The 24,400-nt window shown below is 39.3% G+C and overlaps 1 protein-coding gene across 1 annotated transcript; it reads right to left on the bottom strand.

Moving 5' to 3' along the window:
• On the bottom strand, positions 1–20,187 carry LOC148372649 (metalloreductase STEAP4-like). Its single transcript, XM_088327229.1, has 10 exons — positions 19,791–20,187; positions 18,219–18,326; positions 18,027–18,097; positions 15,041–15,128; positions 12,058–12,336; positions 11,896–11,990; positions 10,160–10,270; positions 8,797–8,839; positions 8,561–8,725; positions 1–1,228 (listed from the first exon to the last, which is right to left on the bottom strand). The coding sequence occupies exons 1-10, from the start codon at positions 19,980–19,982 to the stop codon at positions 977–979; spliced, it is 1,404 nt and encodes a 467-aa protein (XP_088183355.1). The 5' UTR covers positions 19,983–20,187; the 3' UTR covers positions 1–976.
• Positions 20,188–24,400: the final 4,213 nt, after the last annotated feature.

Genomic DNA, 24,400 nt, shown 5'->3' with positions numbered 1-24,400 from the left:
TGGGTTTTAAACTTTTATTTCGTAAAATGAAAAAGAATCATCCTTACAAGGACGTATGACATATGGTTTTAATTTAAAAAATGTATTTTTTTGTGTACATCTGAAAATATCATTGTGAATGTATAAAGTCTCCAAAATAGACAATATTGATTATATAATTTACCCTGAAGTAATCTAAGAATATAATAATTACAAAAAATGAATATAAGTCTAATGTTCTGCTGTGGGGTGAGGTTGTTCTTTGTACATTATGATTTGGTTGTTTTGTCTGTCAACAGAAGCAGCAAGTCATGTATTATCGGAATCAGTAGGAAAAGGTCTTAGTACGTAATATCTGTCGAAGAGGTTTGGCTGGCTAAATATAATTCACAACGATACACAGTTTGAAAAACTAAACTAAAACGTATGTATCTATACAACTGCTTACCTATTGCAAAAATCATCTCTTTTCAAAAAACAGCACACAAATAGTACTCAAGTGAATTAAAAGGACATGTAAACATGCTCAAATTTGGAAAATTGCCCCCCAAAAAACTAAGGTACCTCTTCATAACTGGAGTATTTTATCATTTCAATATAACTCCTTCTAAATACACTTTGTGTCCATATATCTAATCGACAAGAAATATTCATGGGATTACTCTGATGTGTGGCGGCCATCTTAAGTTTCTGCTCATTTAACAAAAACTTGAATGCAAAAAATGTTCACAGCGTTTTCACATTATTTTCTATCCATGCAGAACTTTTGCTGCACACAGGTGAAGCAAATAAAAATGGCAAAAAATGGCATAAAAGATACTATTTAAAACAAGGCCTTTTTATGTGAGTGACATGAATATACAATTATTCTTTCACTGAAGTTCACTTACTTAACGACGTTGTCTGAGTGTTTCTTCTAAAAAATGTTGCACGGAATGAATCCTCACCACTAATATTGACTGCAAGTTGACAAAATCAGTTTTCAGGCAGACTGTCCTTACATCAGAAGCGTTTTCTCCTCGTCGGTTCCCGTCCTCTCCCATCCCCGTCGGATTCGGGTCACGGTCCGGTCCACGCACGGCAGGAGGATCAAAAGTTTCAGGCAGAGCACCACGGAGGGCAAAACCAGACTCAGCATGTAGCCCGGAGGCGTGTACCACTTGTACGTGGAGGTCCGCAGAAATTTGTCCCAGCCATACAGGTAGGTATGAAGGGTGCACAGGAACAAGGTCACGTGGCCCAGCTTTGACTGGAAAACCAAAAAGTGGGTGATTACGCACAATGAGAAATAGATTCTTGAGATTATTAAACTGCCGCATCATACAGGTGCCCTGCCCATCTCTTAGAACACATCCAAACATCCCACTATCCTTTCAAAAGACCTCTACACTCATTCCTATCACCAAAGAGGGCTCTAGCTTCCACTACATTTAGACCTCTTTCCTCCAGTGCGCTCATAACACCATCCATCCTCGTCAATCGCGGCCTTCCTCTTGGTCTCCTTCCATTTACTTCTGCTCTGTAGATCCTCTTCAACAGTCCCTCCTCATCCATCCTCTCCATGTGTCCAAACCAACCGAGTACTCTCATATTCACACTCTTGCAAAGTTCCACTACTACTCCAGTTCTGTCTCTCACAATTTCATTTCTCAATCTATCCAATCTTGTAACTCCTAACACACTCCTCAAACACTTTGAATTTCCTTCTCAAATCTGCATTCAGGCTTCCTCCTTACTGGAAATGAACAAGACATCAATGAATGTTGAGCTTGCAAGGAGAACAGGAGAGGACCAAACCCTCAACATGTAAAAGTCCAACCTGCTTTAATTTTGTCTATGTTACCAAAGATCAGGGGAATAAAATAACAGCAACATCATTGGCAAATAGTGCTCAATAATAATCAAAATAAAGAACAACAATTTGCAATAATAGTCAAAATAACTTAATAACCAGGAAATATAAACAATCTTATTAATAGATATTTAACAGTAAAAATAAAACCACATTGTTCAGTGTGAGCAACCAGAATGATAATAAACAAACTGTCACAATCACCCGGATCGGGAACACCTGTGTTCAGGATTTGGCGCCAACAGCCAGGACAGCTGATTGGCGCACCCTGTATATTTAAATCCCCAGCTTCCAGTTACACTTTGTTGGATTGTACTCACGCTACCTGTTGCCTTCAGCTCAGTAAGCCCGTACCTCTGACTCTTTGCCTGCTCCCTGTTCTCTTCTGATTGATCTCCGTTGCCGACCCGTTTCTGTAAATCTGCCCTGCCCGTCTGACTCCTGAACTATTTTCCGAACACTACGATTACGCCTGTCCGCGACCATTCCCGCCAAGCCTTCACCCGCCTGTCAAATTCCGTCAATCCGCCAACCAACGGATCGAAGAATCCCACCTTGTCATTTCCTTCCTTTCAATAAAACCAAGAAACGAGCGCAAGTGATCTCAGTCTTCCTTTCGTCCTGTCTGACACAAACCCCCAATTATCAATAGACATTCAATGATTTTCCTTACTATACGGATGGTTATAGAATGCATGAACTGTAAAAAATTGAGGATACACATTTATACATTTTACTAAAAACTTCACTTTTTCACATGCATACAAGAAGCAGGGACTTATTCAACCTAACCTATCTGGTACCATTGAAAGTTTATCCATGAAAGTTTTATTTTTGGGAGTGGGAACTGGGCTTTTCCTTAATGCTATAACAAGCTTGTAGATCATGGCCAATGACTAAACCTATAAGGAATTGCCAGTAAATTACGTTTGATGAATAACATTAACATTTAAACTCGGACTCCAATTTGTGGCCGAGTCAAGCAGAGGGCTGTAAAATGGGGCGATGAGCTTCATATGACCTAGTTACATTTATGAATGATTAGTTCATGAGGCGAATCATGCTTTACATTGATCAAAGCCGGGGGAAGCCTCCTCGAAGAGTCATTTTGGAATGCTAATGAAATCGGGATGTTTTTCATGGAAAATTTCTATCTCAGGTTTTGGAGATTGGAGAAGTTTAATTACCATCCCTTGGTGTTTGTGTGTATAAGTCTATGGGAATTAAAATGTTTGTGTGCACCTTTCATTGGAGCATCATACTAGTTTTTCCCGAAAAATCCGAAAACGTACGTATTTCAGTAACCATTAGTGACTGCAGTGACAGTAATGACTGCAGTACTATATTTCTTTTTGTATTCACATTTCTTGATAAGTGCAAAATTAAGTGCAGAACTGCTTCAATGGCATCTAATCGTTTTATAAGGTAAGTGGTTTCCTCAAACCCCCCACTGTCAAACAGCCAATCAGAGTTTTCCGTGCACGGATAAAGCTGAAATTGTGGCGAACGGCGCTTCACACAGCGACACAATAAACACGCAAACTCCCAGCAGGATTTTTTAGATGACAGTTGGAATTCAAAGGGAAATGGCATGACTGTCAGCGAACAATCATCTAGGAGGCAGCTTTCAAAGATGGGGGAAAGGGGTGGGCGATCAATGTTTCTTTTATGTGGTAACTAACTTGTATGGTATAATAGAAAACTCAAAAATCTGCATTTATGAGAAATATTTATTGTGGGTTTTAGGACAATTAGCATTATTAAGTATCAATATTGGGCCAATCGAGACATGCAACTGCTCCTTGTCCATTTTGTTTTGGCCCATTGGCCTGGAACCGAAGACATGCATAGCAGTTGCAAAATAGATGAATGAATAAACGAATGAATCAATGAATGAATGTGTGATCAAGAAGAAATTGTATCATCTCATCAGCTACACTGCTTATCCTTAGTAGGGTCGCGGGGGTGCTGGAGCCCATCCCAGCAATCATCGGGCAGTGGGCAGGGGACACCCTGAACCGGTTGCCAGCCAATCGGAGGGCACACAGGGACAGACAACTCACTCGCTCATTCACACCTAAGGACAATTTGGACCGGCCAATTCACCTGAAATGCATGTTTTTTGGAATGTGGGAGGAAACCGGAGTGCCCGGAGGAAACCCACGCAAGCACGGGGAGAACATACAAACTCCGCACAGGAAGTCTGGAGCTGGATTTGAACCCACGCAGGAGGTTCCCAAAACATGAACTGTGCCGCACATGCGCTAACCACTGCCCCGCCGTGCTGCCCAGAAGAAATTGTATTCTATGAAAAAGTATGTAACATTTATTATGCATTTGTATGATTTAGAATTTAAGTAACCCTTTAAAATGCTTGAGCCTGTAGATGATAGATAGATAGATAGATAGATAGATAGATAGATAGATAGATAGATAGATAGATAGATAGATAGATAGATAGATAGATAGATAGATAGATAGATAGATAGATAGATAGATAGATAGATAGATAGATAGATAGATAGATAGATAGATAGATAGATAGATAGATAGATAGATAGATAGATAGATAGATAGATAGATAGATAGATAGATAGATAGATAGATAGATAGATATTCCCTTAGGGAAATTCACACTTCCAGCAATATCCTTGTGTTGAAAAACAAAAAAATAAAACCAAAGATATAGAATACAAAAATACCCAATATAAAGTGTTGATATAGAGTATTTGAATAGTGCTACGGAAAATACACACTGTAATAAAAATAGGGTAATGTACAAATGTGGGGGTGGGATTTAATATGGGCTTTTACTACCCTGGGTGGCGTTAAAAAGGCTCATGGCATGAGGAAGAAATGATCTCCTCAGTCTGTCCGTAAATAGAGATTGTACTTTGGTTTCAATGGATAATAGAGTATTTAATAAATAAATCAAGCTTCTACTTCACAGATTTTGACTTTTGCAGGTCCTTTTTAGAACTAACCCCCCGCAAAAAACGCTGTATTACTGTACTTTTAGCGGTCTGAAAAACGCAGCATCAAAGATCACTATCTAAGTGGTTGTGAATCGATGGAAATGGCTAAAACAATTATAAAAAAACTTGAACCAAATATTTTCTTCACAAAAAGAAAAACATGATGCTGATGAAGATATCAAAGCTGAGCCCAGATATTTTATTTATATACGCAAAACAATAGATACAAACATTTGTTTCGGGATGTTGAAAAATATCTGGACTTTGCTGTTAGATTTTGTATTGTGTGCACCCTGATTAAGGTAACCAATGATCTCCTACGGGCAATGGACTCGGGCGCATCATCACTTTTGCTGCTGCTGGACCTTAGTGCTGCATTTGACACAGTGGACCATATTATCTTGCTAGAACGGTTGGAAAAATGGATTGGTCTCTCAGGAAGCGTCCTATTATGGTTCAGATCCTACCTCTCAGATAGGACACACTGCGTTAAATATGGCGAATTGACATCTGAGCCATTTAGTGTTACTTGTGGTGTTCCGCAGGGTTCAGTGCTTGGCCCTCTTCTCTTCAGCATTTATATGCTTCCACTAGGTGATATTATTCGCAAGTATAATATCAGTTTCCATTGCTACGCAGATGACACTCAACTCTATCTCCCGATGGAGGATTCTGCCACACTAAACTGTGGAACTTTGGAGGCCTGCCTCACTGAGATAAAAGAGTGGATGTCACTCAATTTCCTGCGTCTTAACCCTGAAAAGACTGAAATGTTAGTTATTGGTCCATCTAAGTCCCGTGATTTATTCTCTATAACCGCAGTGAACTTGGACAATTGCCACATCACACAGAGTGACTCACTTAAAAATTTAGGTGTCATTTTCGACCCTGATCTGTCCTTTCAAACACATGTGAAGAAAATTACTAGAACCGCTTTCTTGCATCTCCGTAACATTGCTAAAATTCGTCCTATACTTTCTCAGTCGGATGCGGAAATCATAATTCATGCGTTTGTTACCTCCCGTCTCGACTACTGTAATGCACTACTTTCCGGTCTTCCGATGACCAGACTCAAGAGTCTTCAGCTGGTACAAAATGCTGCAGCGAGGCTTTTAACAAGGACAAAAAAAGTACGATCAAATCACCCCAATTTTGGCTAACCTGCATTGGCTCCCTGTTAGCCTAAGATGTGATTTTAAGGTTCTCCTACTACTATACAAAATCATACATGGACTTTCCCCCTCATATCTTTCAGATCTGATCTCCCCCTATGTCCCGGCCCGAAGCCTTCGTTCCGAGAGCGCCGGTCTCCTGGTGATCCCAAGAGCCAAGAAGTGTTCCGCTGGTTCGAGAGCGTTCTCCATCCGGGCACCGGTGTTGTGGAATGCTCTTCCCCCTGAGATCCGATCTGCAACCTCGGTGGAAATGTTTAAATCTAGGCTTAAAACTCACTTCTACTCTATAGCATACGAGTAACCTAAACTTCTTATATGTAATAACTTGTGAAGCCCTTAGAGACTATTTGTGATTAAGGGCTATACAAATAAAAATGACTTGACTTGACTTGACTTTTTACTGTAGTGCTTCTTTCCGCCACTACCGGTGTGTGGCGCTGTGAGAGCTCACCCAGCATCCACCCGGAAGTAAAAAAAAATCAGCTTCCTCATCCTAGTTCACGTTTAAACATTCTATTCTCTATCTCCTGTGCGCTAAGAACTTTGAGATGACCACGGAGGAGGACCTCTTGAAGCGCATCTTCCAAAAGTAAGTTAAACTCAACTGTATTTATCTTTATAGAGCTTACTATTTCATTAGACTGACAATAAAGTAGATCTGAATCTGAATCTGAATCTGAATCACTGCATTTTATTTTTGAGTATATTTTACTTAGCCCAATAAATTTGAATATTTTAAGAGCTTTGGCATCCCCAATTCAAACAAGTAAGACTTAAACTTGGACACTATCACCCCCATGTTTGATGGAGATTTAGAAAATGTACACTTGGTGTGTTTAAAATGTCATGATAACTGATGCGGGGCACCTGAGTCAGCTCCTTTGGCGCCAACAGATGGGACGCTGATTGGCTGCTTCCTCTTTTTGAAACCCCCGCTTTCCTGTCAACATGTGTCGGAACGTCTGTGAACCTACGCTACACGCTAGGCAAACTTCTGTGACTCCTGACTCTATCCTGCCCTGTTCTCCGTCTGATTCCCGTTGCCGACCTTTTTCTGAACCCGTTTACGTTTTTGTTCCTCCGGCCATCGACCTGTTTTTTCCTCGCGCTCGTCTTTGCCTTCGCTCGTCACGGAAGTGCTACTTCTGCGTTCCCAGTGATCTACTACCCTTGACTGACGATCACCAGATCGTGGGTGCAAGCCCTTTCCTCATTCTAACTAAAGCTTAGTAAAACAAACGCAATTGGATCCTGTCTCCGTTCCTGGTCCGTGACATAAAACAATATTGGATTCTTAATATCCACCTATTGTAAACAAAAAAAAGGCATATCTTGTCTGCTTCGTGAAAAAGAAAGCTTTTTTTTTCTTTGATAAACTATACTTTATGGTAAATATTAAAGCATTTTTTGTTGGACTGCAATTACCTAATATTGGTTTTCTCCAATTTTCTTTGTAGGTTAACTTATCTCATCTCATCTCATCAGCTGCACCGCTTATCCTCAGTAGGGTCGCGGGGGGGCTGGAGCCCATCCCAGCAATCATCGGGCAGTGGGCAGGGGACACCCTGAACTGGTTGCCAGCCAATCGCAGGGCACACAGGGACAGACAACTCGCTCGCTCATTCATACCTAGGGACAATTTGGACCACCCAATCCACCTGAAATGCATGTCTTTGGAATCAGAAACCATAGTGCCCGGAGGAAACCCACGCAAGCACAGGGAGAACATACAAACCCCGCACAGGAAGTCCGGTAGCTGGATTTGAACCCACACAGGAGGTTCCCAAGACCTTAGAACTGTGCCGCACACGCGCTAACCACTGCCCCGCCGTGCTGCCCAGGTTAATTTATGTTAAACTAAAATCTATAATATCTTTATAGAGCATACTATTTTATGAAATACAAAACAATACAGGTTACTTATACAAACCTTAATCATACTTACCTAGACATACAAAAATATAGCACGGACAAATTAAAATATTTATTCACATATTCATATTCATATATATATATATATATATATATATATATTCAGATTTGTTTTTAATCATCTAACATTGTTTTGGGGAGATCTGTTTTCCATATCGAAAAATATCATTTGTATTGCTACTTATTTTGTACAGTATATGTGGGAAAAAATTGTATATTATATCTACTTATTGTATTGGCTTTTGAATAATTCTAATTAAACCAGACAAATATCAAAAACAAAATAAGGAAGAAAATATACCATAGAATGTGTTGTTTATGAAACGGTTTACTATAAATCATAATATCTAGGTCAATTTTGTGTCAAATAAAGCTGCCTTTGAGACGTGTAACACGGAAATCTTCCATTTGATTTATTATGCAGACTCTAACACACAAACAAACATACGCATTTGCAGGCACATAGTCTTGCATAATAAGAAGTCTGTTGGGGATTTGCTGAGCAGACAAACAGTTTGAGTCAGAGTGGGAAAAATTCCACACTCATATTCTTGCAGTTATGAGCACCAATGGCGGTACACTGGACTTTTGTATTCAGAGTCAACATAAATTCGAACTTCGTGTACACATACGACGCAAGCGCTTACCTGCACGAAACTGAACTCTCTCCAGCTGAGTGCGTTGCTAACAGAAGGCAAAGAAGTAATTCCTAGCAGGACATACAGGCCAAATCCCAGGATGCCCACCGAATAGTAGGAGTCGGTTCGCCAGGCCGATGTTTGGTCAAACTTTATCGTCTGGTTTTCTGTTATCTGAACAAGAATAGGTTTAGGGCAGTGAAACCAAAAAATACTCTTCACAAATTCGGAAAAAAACATCTTACCTTTTCGATAACATATGCCCAACCTTTGAATCTCACATAGTATCTGTATCAACGAAAAAATACCAAATAGGCATATGTAATGCACTGCAAAACAGTCTTACTTCAGTTGAAAATGATTTTTGTTGTTAATTTGGTAAGATTATTTTTACAATAAGCAAAACAAAACTTAAAGGGAGGGTGTTTAATATTTGACCACTAAAAGCCGCTTTATTGTGTAGCGCAACCAAAAATGAGTGCTAAAAAACAAAAGCAAGAATACAAACTACGTAGACCTAAGTGACCAAAAAGCAACATTTTGCTTCTCATTTTTTGGCAAGCCTTTCGAGAAGAAATAAAAGAAAACAAATAAAAAAGGAAAATGGGAGAAAAAAAAAGGAAAAAGGGGAAAACAAAACAAAACAAAAAAAAATAACTAAATGAAAATTTGAAAGATAAAGGTAAAGGGATTAAATAAGGGAAAAAAATCTGGTACAAAGCAAGAAGAGAGAAAGAAAGCACGAAGGAAATTAAGGAAAGAATGTCAAAAAGAATGAAGAAATTATTAAAAGAGAAAATTAAAAAGAAAACAGGTTTCAGAAAAAGAGGAGAGGAAAAAAGAAAGAAACAAAACAATAAAGTCAAAAGTGGAAACGGGGGGAAAAGAAAAGAAAAGGGGAAAGAAAAAGAAAAGGAAAGAAAAAACCAGAGAAAAGATGAATAAAATAAAAAGATAGAAAACAAGAAAGGCAAAAAGGTTTTTAGGTGGACCCGTAGCAGTAAGATGTCGGATAAATATGTCTGCTCCCTCTGGGTGAGGATTACATTATGTAAAAATGAATGCCAATATCTTGACCTATGACTAATTTTCAAAATCCTCATTTACATGAAAAGTTATGTCTTTTTTTTCTTATTATTTAAATTAACGAATGAAGTTGTTTTTTTTAATCACGACCAGGAGGCGCTTGTAATACACACTGGGATAGGCGAATAACCAGTCTTGCCTTTGATATTTGAATCGAAAGGTATTTCATATAAAATTTTAGCAATATTTGGCCAGAGAGAAATTTTATATACAAGTGGTATTGGTGCAAGGTACTAGTATCTATAAATTCTCAAAAATTATGTAGTGATGTCGGTATTAGTCTGGGAAATATGGAATCAAACACCTGCACTTACATAACATACGCAAATTGTGCAGTTTAAACTGTAATTTTCAATGTTAGAATGAAATTCTTCAAATTATAGACAATATCTACCATATGAATTACCAGATGTATTGATTTTTTGCTAAAAAAAATAACATATGGTAAAAAAAAATGTGTTTTTTTTTCATTTCAATGAGGCAGGAAATTATTATTTGCAATTTGCAATCGAAACAAATCACCTTATCGGGATGAGTAGCGTGTAAAGCACGTGTAAAAAGGCAAAGGCAAGTGCCAGTAGTCCCATCTGCTTTCTGCACAGCATCCAACGGTCCAACCAATCAGGGAAGCGACTGCAAAAAAACACAAAAAAAAGCATGCTCTTGTAAAGTGGCAAGGGAACAATTCCACGGGGAAATAAGAATGTAGTCCCTCTTTACCATGCCATTACTTCCAGCTGTGTTTGTTGTGAGGTATTAATAGCCACTATTTTTCATTTTTATTTTTATTTATCTTTTAATTTCACTCATTTCAAAACAGTATCATCGAAACTGATTATAAAAACAAACTGTAGTGTTTAACATGCAAAAGTTAACCAGCATATGAGCACTGTTCTCAATGCTGGAGTGACCAATAGCGAAGATCAGGAGTCCAGGTTGAGTTTGGTCTGCTATTTGGCCATTTAGCGCAACCCCAACATTTTAGCGGATGAGTTTAGTTTTTCCATTTAGGGGAATTCTCCTCTTTAAAATTTTAAATTCATTTGGCCCACCACCACTCTTCTTTTCTGTAGCGGTAGAATTAGGATGGAACAATGCAAATGATGAGTCGGTGCGATAGAGGGAAGATAGTTGTAAGGTGGGGCCGAAAAAGCCGGGAAAAAAAGGAACTTATTTATAAGGGGTTGGCATTAGCTCAGGAGGTAGAGTGCTTGTCCCGGGATCAAGAGGTTTGAGGTTCGATTCCCGGCTCCTCCGTGTTATATGTCAAAGTGTCCTTGGGCAAGACACTGAATCCCTAATGCCCCCGATAGCAGGTAGTTTCCTTGCATGGCTGACACTGCTATCGGTTAGTTAGTGTGTAAAATGCTAAAGTGTGAAGCACATTGTAAAGTGCTCTGGGAGGTCTTCATTGACTTGAAAAGCACTGCAGACCATTTACCATAAAGAAGACTGCAAAATGTTAAAACTTTAGAGACATGTTTTTCCAATGACACAACCCAATTGGTAGGCTAGGAAACGATATTGTCATCAACAAAGTTGCAGAAACCGGTGCTTTGCTACAGAGGATTTTGATGTTTGAGTAGTCTACTTAAAATGAGAGTAGAGTTTTGTGTAAAACTTAATAATCTATTGGGAAGGCAAATGCAATTTTGATTTCAAATTACTGATACGGTACTTAGGTAAACATGTTTTCATCTATATCGGAGTATCTTTTCTTTGAATCAAAATGGTGTGTTTTCTGTAAACTAATCAACATATGCCTGAATCCCTTCCATCCATCCATCCATCCATCCATTATCTGCACCGCTTATCCTAAATAGGGTCGTGGGGATGCTGGAGCCCATCTCAGCTGACTCGCTCATTCACACCTAGGGACAATTTGGACTGGCCAACTAACCTAACATGCATGTTTTTATGAATGTGGGAGGAAACCGGAGTACCTGGAGTAAACCCACGCAAGCACGGAGAGAACATGCAAACTCTGCACAGGAGGATTCGATCCCATGACCTCAGAACTGTGCCGCCGATGCACAAACACCTCAGTCGCCGTGCTGCCCTACCTGAATTCCTTCCCCAATAAAAATGCATTCTAAAAGATTGCTGCTGTTTCATTCAGTCAAACCTCCCCTTCCTTGTTTGTCTTACTTTATCCAAGGATTGAGACAAATTGAGAGAAAGGGACAGTAATGGGATTGAACCTAATTTTGATAGCATAAAATATTCAACAGGATATCCATCCTATCCCTCCGCCTTACCTGTATTTGGTCCCTCTGTATATCTGAAGGAACGCTGCTAGGACACCAGGCAGGTAACACAAAGATAACATGATGAGCGACACGATTGGAAAGACCTAAAGTACACATGATACACATATTAGTTATAGATTTGTTACTTTTGCAGAATAATGATTTGCAGACCTTGTTTGCTAGGGACACCATAATTCTAAAGGAGATGTCTTTGCCCTGGTCCACATAAGCATAGATGACGTCCCTGACGAGCAAGTAGAAGAAGAAGAAGGCGGTAAGGCCCACAGCGATTTGGAGCGGTAGCCTCCATTCGGGGAACAGCTGGAGGGGAAAGTCCTCTAGATCCTGGGCGGCGGACAGAGACCCCCGGTCCAAAACTGTCAGGCCCATCTTGGTGGCCATTTGGGCCACAGCCTGCTTGGCCTCGATGCTGTTGCCACACACGAAGACCTGCCAGATTTTCCAAGAAGGTCAAGCCATTTTTGCTGCAGTCGGATACAACTGCTCAATTTTGCTTTCGTTTGAAAAAAATCATAATCATCACTTAAAATTAGCTGTGCTCATACGAGAAAATAAATACGAAAGTCATAGGAAAATGTTGTTAGAAGGAAATTAGATATTCTCAAGAATATAGAAAGGGAATAAGGTTGAAATTTCAAGAGGAGGGAGTCTTATCCTCGTCTGTGATTTTCTAAAATTCAACTTAATTCATGCATTTTAATCAATGTTACTGATTGATAATCTTTCAAGCCCCAGTGTGTAATATTTTGACCACTAAATGGTGATTTACAGCAGAGCGTGGCGGAAGGATGCCGGAAGAATACGGAGCCGTATTAAAAGAAATACAAATTTCTCTTTAATAAAAAATAACATTGGTATGATAGTTCATGTATTTTTGCCCAGTGTTTAAATCAATGCTTTTTTTGTACCGCTAGAAGTCACAAAGGCTAACACATCAACCTTCCTTTTAATCATCATCCTTCCGATCTCTTATTTCTTCCACTCAGTCGCTTTACTCCCACATCCTCTCACCTTTAGTGACCCTATAACTAGGTTTTGCGAGACCTTTCGGTCTCCCGCCCCCCCTTTCTTTGCCTAGTCTCTTAGGTAGTAGAGATAGAGAAGAGAGCATCCCCAGTCCACTCGCTCCCTCCACTTTAGCCGCCTCTTACGACACGCAGTGGACCACGGTGGGAGAATTCTCACACCTCCCAGAGGGAGAGGGCCCCTCACCACGGGACCAAGCTAAGCAGAAGTAAATGGAAGGAGACCAAGAAGAAGGCTGCGATTAACGTAGATGGATGGTGTCATGAGTGCAATGGAGGAAAGAGTTCTGAATTTAGTGGAAGCTAGAGCCCTTGTTGGTGAGAGGAATGAGTGGAGAGGTGTTGTGAAAAGATAGTGGGATGGGCAGGGCACCTGTATGATGCAGTAGGGGTAAACCAGTGAAAGCTGTCGGGCCCTGCTGTTGAACAGAAGAGTGTGTTGTGTCACCCTGACCCGAGTGACATGGCCGCTTTCTTGTGTCCCGTTTCAACTGAAGGGACGAAAGTATGACCAACTTGGGTGCCGAGGTGCTTAAGTTGTTTGGGTGTTTGGTCATTTGGGTAGGCCATGGTCATTTTTTGTGTTTTTTGCAACTTTTTTCCTTTTTTCTTTTCTTTGTTTTTGTTTATGTGTTTGTCTTGCTGTTGGTCACCCCTCTCGAGGCATATGACCAGGGTATATAGATAGATAGATAGATAGATAGATAGATAGATAGATAGATAGATAGATAGATAGATAGATAGATAGATAGATAGATAGATAGATAGATAGATAGATAGATAGATAGATAGATAGATAGATAGATAGATAGATAGATAGATAGATAGATAGATAGATAGATAGATAGATAGATAGATAGATAGATAGATAGATGGATAAAGTATTACTATTATTATAGTCATCATTATTGTATAATTCAATACAAATTCTCAAAACCATACATAGATTTTTTGTTGTCTTTTCATTCTAAAAATGTAAAATAAATTGTGATTTTTAAGACACAATATTATCATGATTTAGATGTTCCCTTTTAAATCAGTAAATCATTGAAAGAAACTTCTTACTATATTTTAAGAAAATATTTTTAATATTTGTTCTTACTATTTAATACTAATGTTTTTTTCTTATAGGTTTCTAATAATGAAATTTTAAAAAATCCTTCGTAGAGTTACTTTTTTCAAAAACATTTTTATTGAGTTCCATTTACGTAGTAAATAGTCGTAACTTTTCAATAAATAAATTGGTTTAATATCAATTGTAAATGGAAGTGAATATAATCGGATATCATCTAAAAAATTTGTGATGCTTTGTTAATTAAAATATAATTGATAAAGAAAATTAACATTGATGCATACGTTTTATCATATTATTATTATTAATAACAACAACAACAACAACAACAACAATAATAATAATAATAATAATAATAATAATAATAATTATAATAATAATAATAACAATAATAATAATAATAATAATAATACATTTTGGCAGACTGGAAGTCTCCCAAAAAACTGTTTGATACATTTTTGATATTTTGGGGGGATTTGTTTATCTTTAATGTTTTTTTATAATTTTTGTTGAAGAATCTCAATGAATGAACAGTGTTTGGCACATATTGCACACAACAAACACACACAAACTTGCACACAAACCCACAGTTATGTGCTCCATAATCCTTCGGGAGTTTTCAAATGGCTCGGAATGAAACACGAGAAGTAACCCACACATATGCTGCAGTTTTGCATAAAACGGAGCGTGCGACCGGGTGCTCATATCCAAGAGTGACTTTGAGTTAATTGACTCAAGGATACATCAGACGTGGCTCTCAAACAAAAGACACAAGGCCGAATCGACAAACTTGGCTGCTCGGGATGGGTTTCATCTCGACTTCAAAACCGGTTAATAATATCATTTGGACTCAATTATTTCCAGTATTTTTAACTTGTTGGTCAGCACCCCACTGTGGGAACACATCCCACATTTGCCAAAGGCTTGTAGCAGTGTAACACTGGCGTAATGACTACATCGAAACAGGTTATGTTTTCAGAAAATGGATTTGTTGAATTTTTGCTTTCGAAACGTTAACACAAATGAACCTTTTCACCTGTCTGCATGCGTCAGAGGGCCCGTTCTGGAGTGCCCAGGCCGACAGTGTGTTGAAGGCCTTAACCACATGAGATCCAGGTAGGAGTCTGCACGAGAGAACACAGAGGCCATTTAAAAATATGTCTTTCTATGGAGTGTTGATAAATAGATAATAAATACCAACACATACATGCCATGTAATAAAATGAATACATAAATAAATCACATCATACTGAATTTATGACATAAATGCAATGTACAGTAATCTCTCGGTTTTCGCGGTTAATGGGGACCAAGACCATCCGCGAAAACTGAAAATCCGGGAAGTAGCGGCGCCCCTTCGAAAATGCTTAAAAAAACGTATACAGGTATACAGTATACCCCATGTATACAGTACACCATATAGAATATGGGTAGAGAAAGAGAGAGTGAAATTCATGTTATAACAAAAAAAAAAAAAAAAAAGTTAAAATATGTTGTATGTACATGGAATAGGACTGCTGCGAAACCACTTCGAACCATTCAGTATGATTGTATTAACCGCTCTCAACCACATGCAGCAATCACAGTTTATTTCGCTTGTTAACACTACCGGTTACATATTGAAAATAAAAACAGTGAAAATGTGATATTATATGAGTGTTTGTGAAGCGTTTTGGGAAACAACAGTAAAAAAAATGGTCTGTGTTCATTTTAATGAAAGTGAAAGAGCTACCTTCTGACAATTACAACATACCTTAGCTAGCGGCATCGAACGGCTTTTGCAACAAGTACACGAAACCACACACAATTAGCCGTGTTTAGGTAGTACAAACAACCCCTCGCTTTTGGTATAATAAAGTCAAACTTGAGATGAAACGTGACAGAAGAGAATATACTTACGTCGCGTCGCCAAGTTCCCACCTTGATAAACTGAGTGCCACATAAGAAAGGGGTGAGGTGGGAGGAGTTGAAGGAGGTGGGTGAGCGAAGCGGCAATGACTAAGCATTGTGTCAGGGTCTCCCCTTCCCTTCACAATAAGAGTGTCCACACCGTGTCCTCAGTTGACATAAGCTCGCGCTCACTGGCGTCACGTCAATAAATGCTTTTATTGAGAAGGTAAGGTACATTTTTTAGACCCGCGAAGCTCTGAACACGCAAAAGTGGAACAGCGAACTAGCGAGGTTCTACTGTATTCATCTATTAATGTAGATGGCCATTTATTGTGTCATTTATTATTCTGGTTTGTATTTTTTACAGTATTTTGGTGTGTTTTTGTCATGTATTTTGTTGTATATGTCATGATGACTCATTGCATTCACCTGTGCCCGCTCGTTTGGCGCCAGCTGCTGCTGGCTACCTGATTGGTTCCCCGTCCTACTTAAGCCCAGTCCTTTCACCTGCCTGTTGTCAGTCCGTCAGCGAACCTCTGTTGTCACAAGGCAAGCATTTTTGACTCTGACTCCCGTCTGTCCCGTTTGTCACCCGTTTTCCACTGGTCCGCTCCTGATTTCCCTGTTTGTCTCCTGCTACGACCCCAGTCACGTTTTGATCTCACGTCCAGGCTAACAACCCTGTTTTGACCCTGACCACATTCTGATCTCCTGTCCCGGCTAAAGTCTTGTTTTTCCATCTAACTATGCTACTATCCACTTCCGCATTCGAAACATGTTCCGATCCCGTGGACGGCTGCTTCCCGCGTTCAGGGAGCACCGGTCCACTGGCGCTGCCCTTCCGCTATATTTCAATAAACTTGTGAGTAACATTACACATCTGGGTCCTAATTCTGTTCTGGTCGTGACAGTATATTTCGTCGTTTATTTTGTCGCAACAAAATCTTATTCGAATGAAGAGGCGGCCCAGTTGCCTGAGCTTTTCATCTATTGGTTGATCAATTCCGCTACTACACGTATCAACCAATGGGTGAAAATCTCAGCCAGTTTGACACGCCCCCTCGTTTGAATAACCTTTGATTGTCATCAAATCTATGCCAAAAAGAAAGACAAAATACATCAAAAAACACCTTAAAAATGAAAAGACAAAATACAAACAAAACACTCAACAAAATTCAAACAAAATACATGACACAATAACTTTCAAAAAAAATGGAAAAAAAACACAACAAAATGTTATTTCAATGAGGAGGCTGCCCAGTTGCCTGAGCTTCTCATCTATTTGTTGATCAGTGATGAACGGATCGGCTACTACACTTGTCAACCAATAGGTGAAAAGCTCGGCATGTTTGACCCACCCCCTCATTTGAATACAATTTTGTTGTTACAAAATCCACAACGAAAAATTATGACAAAACACACAACAAAATACACAACAAAATACAGTACAAAAGATATGACAAAATAAATACTACAAAATAAATAACCAAATACATGAAAAATTACCCGGGAAAATAGTTGACCAAATAGTAGACAAAAACACGACAGACTACACAACAAAAAAATGTAAAAATAAATAATGATATCAAAGAAAAAATAATTAATTGGAGGTGGTCAGGGTCGTAAATGAGTCTTAAGCCAGGGCGGGAGAGCAGACGCAGTCGGGATCAAAACAGGTCGTAGACAAACGGGAGCAAAAACAGGACAGGCAGGAGTCAGGGTCGAAAAAGGCTTGCCTTGTATACACAGAGGTTCGCAGACGGACTGACAACAGCGGATTGACAGGACTGGGTTCAAATAGGGACAGGGAGCCAATCAGAACTCGCAGGTTTGGCGCCAAATGAGCAGGCACAGGTGATTAACATCGGTAAACATGACACCCGATGAACCAATATGTGAAATGTTCAGCCAATTTGACACACCCCCTTAGTTGAATAACACTTTGTAGTGCCAAAATACAAAACCAAATAAATTCACTACAAAATACACAATAGATTACATGAAAAAATAAATACATATATTTAGATATTACATGATTTTTTTGGTGTTCAGTTATTCAAATTGGATATATTTCTAGGTATTTATTTATTTATACAGTTATTCCTTCAGGATTAGTCCTCCAAAATTCTCACCTCTGCAGGTATACAGCATTGGCTTCTGGGTAGAGATTGCGCTCAGGGTTGTTACTGACATCCACCAGCACCTTCAAGACAAAAAGCAGGGATACGATTGTGTATTCCAAATGACATAAGGATTGTTCAACTCCAAGGTCGAGATAGTTTTATTTACTTATTTTTTTATGGACAGAGAGCGAATATAAATACCTTCCCCTTCAGTTGTGAGCTGAGTGTCTCCAAAAACCCATAATGTTCTCTGTGGATGCACACAAAGACCACCTGGGCCGACTGGGCTGCATCTGCGTAGCTCATCACCTAGAAAATCATTTTGACCCATCAGTGGAGCGCTTTTTTCAGAACCAGTAAACTTGCATTCATATTGAAGACCCCTGGGAACAATACCGGCTGCTTGAATGTTTCAATATCAAAATAATAACAATGTCATGATGACTGATTACATTCACCCGTGCCCGCTCGTATGGCGCCAGCTGCTGCTGGCTACCTGATTGGTTCCCCGTCCTACTTAAGCTCAGTCCTTTCACTTGCTTGTGGTAAGTCCGTCAGTGAACCTCTGTTTTCACAAGGCAAGCATTTTTGACTCTGACTCCAGTCGGTGCCGCTTTTTCAGCCGTTTTCCACCCGTCCGCTCCTGATTACCCCGTTTGTCTCCGGCTACGAGCCGTTTTTGACCCCGACCACGTTTCGATCTCCTGTCACGGCTAACGACCTGTTTTTCCGTCTACAACACTACGATCTCCCGCTCCGGAAGATCTACTTACGCATTCGGAACACGTTCCAATCCTGTGAGCGGCTTGCTTCATTCATTCATTATCTGCACCGCTTATCTTAAGTAGGGTCACGGGGGTGCCGGAGCCCATCCCAGCCATCTTCGGGCAGTGGGCAGGGGACACCCTGAACTGGTTGCCAGCCAGTCGCAGGGCACATATGGACAGACAATCCGCTCGCTCATTCACACTTAGAGACAATTTGGACCAGCCAATTAACCTGACATGCATGTTTTTGGAATGTGGGAGGAAACCGGAGTGCCCGGAGGAAACCCACGCAAGCACAGGGAAAACATGAGAACTCCACACAGGAGGTTCGATCTCGTGACCTCAGAACTGTGCTGCACACGCGCTAACCACTGCTCCGCCGTGCTGCCCATATACATTATAAAAGTACAAAAAATGAGGGTTAAATGAAAATGAAATGATCTGCATTTATATAGCGCTTTTCAAGTCAATGACTTCCTAAAGCGCTTTACAATGTGCTCCACATTTCCCTAATAGCGGCCTTGCAGCCATGTAAGGCGCTAACCTGCTTATTGGGCGTATTAGGGGTTCAGTGTCTTACCCAAGGACACTTCGACATGTAACACGGACAAGCCGGGATTCGAACTGGGATCCCTTGATCCCGAGACGAGCGCTCTACCTCCTGAGCCACTGGCAGGTTCAATTCAAGCATTAAAAAAAGAAAGTTATCTTAGGTTAAGATTCCCCATAGTATACAAATTTTTATCCTGATAACAATTCTTAACAAACCCAAAAAAGTTGCCCTTCAAAACACCAATAAATTCAAATTTTCTAGTATTACCCAGCCGAGCACCTTCCCCGCTATCAAAACAGATGATAAAAAAACCTTTTCAATCAGCAGACCTGCAGACAAACATAGATTTTATCAGTGACCTTCAACTACGCTTTCAATTTTTTGAACTCCTGTTTGTTTACAAGGGCATCATTTCAACCTGCCTTTTGAAGGCCTCCAGCAGCATGTTCTTACCTTAGCTCCTGCCGGCACCGGCCCACAGCCGAGCGGCCTGCGGCTGCCGTACGTGACCTTGTAGCCGGTCTGCAGGAGGCGCCGTCCCAGGGATCGTCCCAAATCCCCCGTCCCGAAGACGCAAACTGGCTCCGGTTTGACCTCCACCCTCTCTCCCAGAGGATGCAGAGGCAGTTTCGTCTCCATTGACATTGGCCTGCCGCGTCCAAAGTCTGCCCAGGTTCAATATTGATTCGAGAGAAAGTAATTCGAAGAGAAGTGCTGCTATTCCAGGTGAGGGGAAAACATATTTCCAATGACCGTACGGAGGTGAGTACTTTACCACTGAGAGATTTTGGCACTGGGGGTTTTGTATTTGTCTTCCCTCCTCCCGTTACGGGGTGGGCTTAGGTTGAAGTTCGTCCCAAATGCACAGTAGCAAAAGGTGGGAGGTGCACATGTGTTTTCAACTTCACAACTTGACTTGCTTTTATTTCCAAGAAATCGTGGCTCCACAAACATTCGATTTCCTGGCATTCTGCTATGTTTTGTCTTGTGCAATCTGAGAGTGATTTGTTTTTTGAATTGCTTCATATCGGGATATCCGACAGCGGAGGAACTTCGTCGTCTCGCAAGTCTGCAAGCAAGCGTTCCGTCGTATTAAATGGAATGCTCCCAACCCCCCTGCTGACAAACCACAAAACCGATTTTACCACATGTGGACAAAGGAAAAAAACGTGTTTAGTTGCAGACAAGCAAAGGCTGAGCAACAAATTAAATTATTTTGAGGAATTGGTCATTTTAAATAGCCACTGATTGAAAATTACAAAAGTTCACTAAAGCCCCTTTTTATCCTCCAAAAACGTGTAATTAGAACTATACACAGGGTAGGATATCGAGATCATACTAATAATTTATTCCTGCAGTCCAAATTATTAAAATTAGATGATTTAGTAAAAGTTTTCACTGCACAACTGCTATTTAAGGTCAACAAAAACATAGTGCCAGAAAACATTCAGAAAATTATTCATTCGGAAAGAAGGAAATTATAATTTAAGGGGCTGTAGTGAATTCATGATCCCAAAGGTGAGAACCATCAGGAGACGTATGTGTGTGTCTGTGTGTGGAGTCAAGCTCTGGAACGGTTTGCAAGACGAGATCAAATAATGTCCAACTATTCACTTGTTCAAATTTAAATACAAAGAAAAATTCCTGGCGGAATACAGAGATGAAGAAAATCGGGTATGAGTGTAAGGGAGAGATTGGGAATAGTGCGTCTAGAACTATGATTAACTTTGTGTTATTGTTGCTGTTGTTATGTCATAACTGTTGTTATAATAGTATTACAAGTGTTGTTATATAATTGGTGTGTTTAATAGGGAAGATGAAGGGGTAGGGAATATAAGCATTTGCCTCTGACTACCCCTTTTCGAACATATTATGAAATATTAGTTTGTTTTTAAGTTAATGTTTGTGTTCTGTTTTTATTCTAATTTTGGAATAAAGTTTTCATTCATTCATTCATTCATTCATTCATTCATTCATTCACTCAATCAAATTGTATTAATCGTAACATCAGGTTTCAGAATATAAACCGTTGAATTTTATTTTTCAAAGTTAATTTTTATATTTATGTAACCGCGGTGTATCTGTCCCACCAAAGATCCACATTCACGCTGGACTGGATGATGAGGTTTTTATTATAGTTGCTGCAAATGAATGAGTCACAACACAACACAAGGTAAGCTTCTCTGCTGGCTTTGATCTCTTTGACAGCACGGTGTTAGACTGCCCAAAACATATCAAAGAGCTTTCTTTTCAGTTTACATAAAATATATTTTAGAATATCAACCATCACAATACATTTTTACATCCATTTTAACAAGAGATCGTATAGTGTTTTTAACGCTTACAATGAATTCAACATATTTTTCTTTAAGCTGAATTTTAACCAACATTATCCTTTTTATATATATGTGAAAATAGAAATGATAACAATAACGAGTATAAAGAACGGGTACAATTTACCTGCAAAGGAATGAGTCACAACACAATACGTGGTAAGCTTCTCTGCTGGCTTTAGTCTCCATAAGGGGAATTAGCATTTTAGCACAACATGCAACGTCCGGCAAAACTAACATAAAAGGCGACAGAAACAAAACGAAAATAAATCCAAACAGCTTGACAACATCAATCACATTACTGTGCATGTTGAGAGATTTGTCAGCTGTGGTTTTAATGTTTACAATTAACTTTTTGCGGAGCACCAAAAGATCGTGTCTTACCGTTGGCAGCACGCTGTTAGACTGCCAACAACTCCCACCTTCCAGTCGCAAAGTCTAAAGCCAAACCAAACCAGCAGGTGGCACTGTTGGACTCATCATTGCAGGACACTTACACAAAAACTATACAACATATTTCAGCAAGAATTTCAATAAAACAAAAGTTATTATTACACCAGTTACATTTATATAATTACAGTTGTGGACAAAAGTTTACATACACTTGTAAAGAACAGAACGTCACGGCTCTCTTGAGTTTTCAATTATTTCTACAGTGTGATTGGAACAGATAGTTCTTTGGCACAAAAAATATTTAGGAAGTTTGGTTCTTTCATGACTTTATTATGGTTTAACGTTTAAAGTCATCAAATCTGCTGGGTCAATAACATACATACAGTAGCGCTAATATATGGTAACATGTCCCTTGGCCATTATTAGTTTAAATGCTCTTGGTAGCCAATCACAAGCTTCTGTTTGAATTTTTGACCACTCCTCTTGACAGACCTGGTGCAGTTCAGTTAGATTTAACGGCTTTCTGGCATGGACTTGTTTCTTCAGCATGGTCCACAATGGGGTTTAAGTCAGGGCATTCCAAAACCTCAGTTCTAAACTGATTTAGCATTCCATTACCATTTTCGATGTGTGTTTGGGGTCATTGTCCTGTTGGAACACCCCACTGCGCCAATCCCAATCTTTGGGCTGATGACTCTGGGTTATCTTGAAGTATTTGAAGGTGATCCACCTTCTTCATTATTCCATTTACTCTTTGTAAAGTACCAGTTCCATTAGCAGAAAAAAAGCCCCAGAGAATAATACTACCACCACCGTGCTTGACGGTAGGCATGGTGTACTTGGGGTTAAAGGCCTCACCTTTTCTCCTCCAAACATATTGCTGGGAATTGTGGCCAAATAGCTCGATTTTTGTTTCGTCTGACCACAGAACTTTTCTTCAGAAAGTCTTGACTTTGTCCATATGATCAGGAGCAAACTTTAGTCGAGCCTTAAGGCGCCACTTTGGAGCAAGGGCTTCCTTCTTGCACGGCAGCCTCTCAGTCAATGGAGATGCAAAACACGCTTGACTGTGGACACTGACACCTGTGTTACAGCAGCTTCTAATTCTTGGCAGATCTGTTGTTTGGTGAATCTTCACCTTCCTGACCCATTTTCTCACAGCAGCAGGTGTGGCTTATGTTTTCTTCCAGATCGTGGAAGTGACAAAACAGTGCCATTCACTTTATACTTACAAACAAATGAACAGTGTCTACTATTTAATGCTTTTTGCGTTAAATAAAAATATATTCAAGAGGAAATATACATGATCTATCATATAAAGGTGCATTTTTTTACAACATTTGTAGATCAAAAAAATTGCAATTTTCTTTACATAACATGAGCCTCAGCTAGAGGGAGCTGAGATTATTGTCCAACATCTTGCTGCAAAGGAAGGGACAGGCAAACTACTTCCCCCTAGCCACGTGCATTTTTCAAACAGCCCGCCTAACAAAAATATTAAAAACATAATGATAATGTTTATAAAATGGAAGGGGAAAAGGGACGACTAAATAAAATCTGTTGATTTGGTACCACTGTTCTCCCCAGTGTCCCCACATTTTTTTAACTGCTATTTTTATTATGTATATATGTTGTTTATTTATCAACATTTTCATCGAATTTCATGAAAAAAAACACAACTAATGGACATGAAAATCTTGTCCCCAGTGTTGTGGGCATTCTAATACCTGCCCACATTTTTTTAACTGCTATTTTTACCATTTATATATGTTATTATTTTTATCAATATATTTATCAAATTTAATGAAAAAAACTAATGGAAATGTGCTCAATCGGTGCCACACTTGTCCCCAGTGTCCCTGACATTTAAATAGCTTACTACGTTTTTCTTTACTTGTTATTTTATATAAAGTATTTATTCTACTCATTTATCAAGATATTTGTTAAATTCAATGAAAATTGTAAAATGACAGTGCTTGAAATAATATAATAATTACTTAGCATTGACTATGAATGTTTCAGAACAAATTTGTTAAAACGATTTATTTAGAGATATATAAGAAATGAAACATGTACCGTATTTTCCGCACTATATGGCGCACCATGTTATAAGGCGCACCTTCAATGAATGATATATTTTAAAACTTATGCCATACATAAGACGCACCCCATTATAAGGCGCTATAAGTGCATGCTGGTTTAAGATCAGGTAATTGTGCAATTTTGTAATTGTAATCCTGTGCAGTCCTTCGAGACATTTTTGGGATTAAGGGCTATTTACGGTAAATAAATGTGACGACTTGACTACAGTAGAGAATGTAGTTACTTTATGCAACC

This window comes from Urocampus carinirostris, chromosome 2, assembly GCF_059441175.1.
Source record: "Urocampus carinirostris isolate Australia breed hairy pipefish chromosome 2, RoL_Ucar_1.0, whole genome shotgun sequence".
Lineage (NCBI taxonomy): Eukaryota > Metazoa > Chordata > Actinopteri > Syngnathiformes > Syngnathidae > Urocampus > Urocampus carinirostris.
This window is presented reverse-complemented; position numbering and strand designations above follow the sequence as displayed.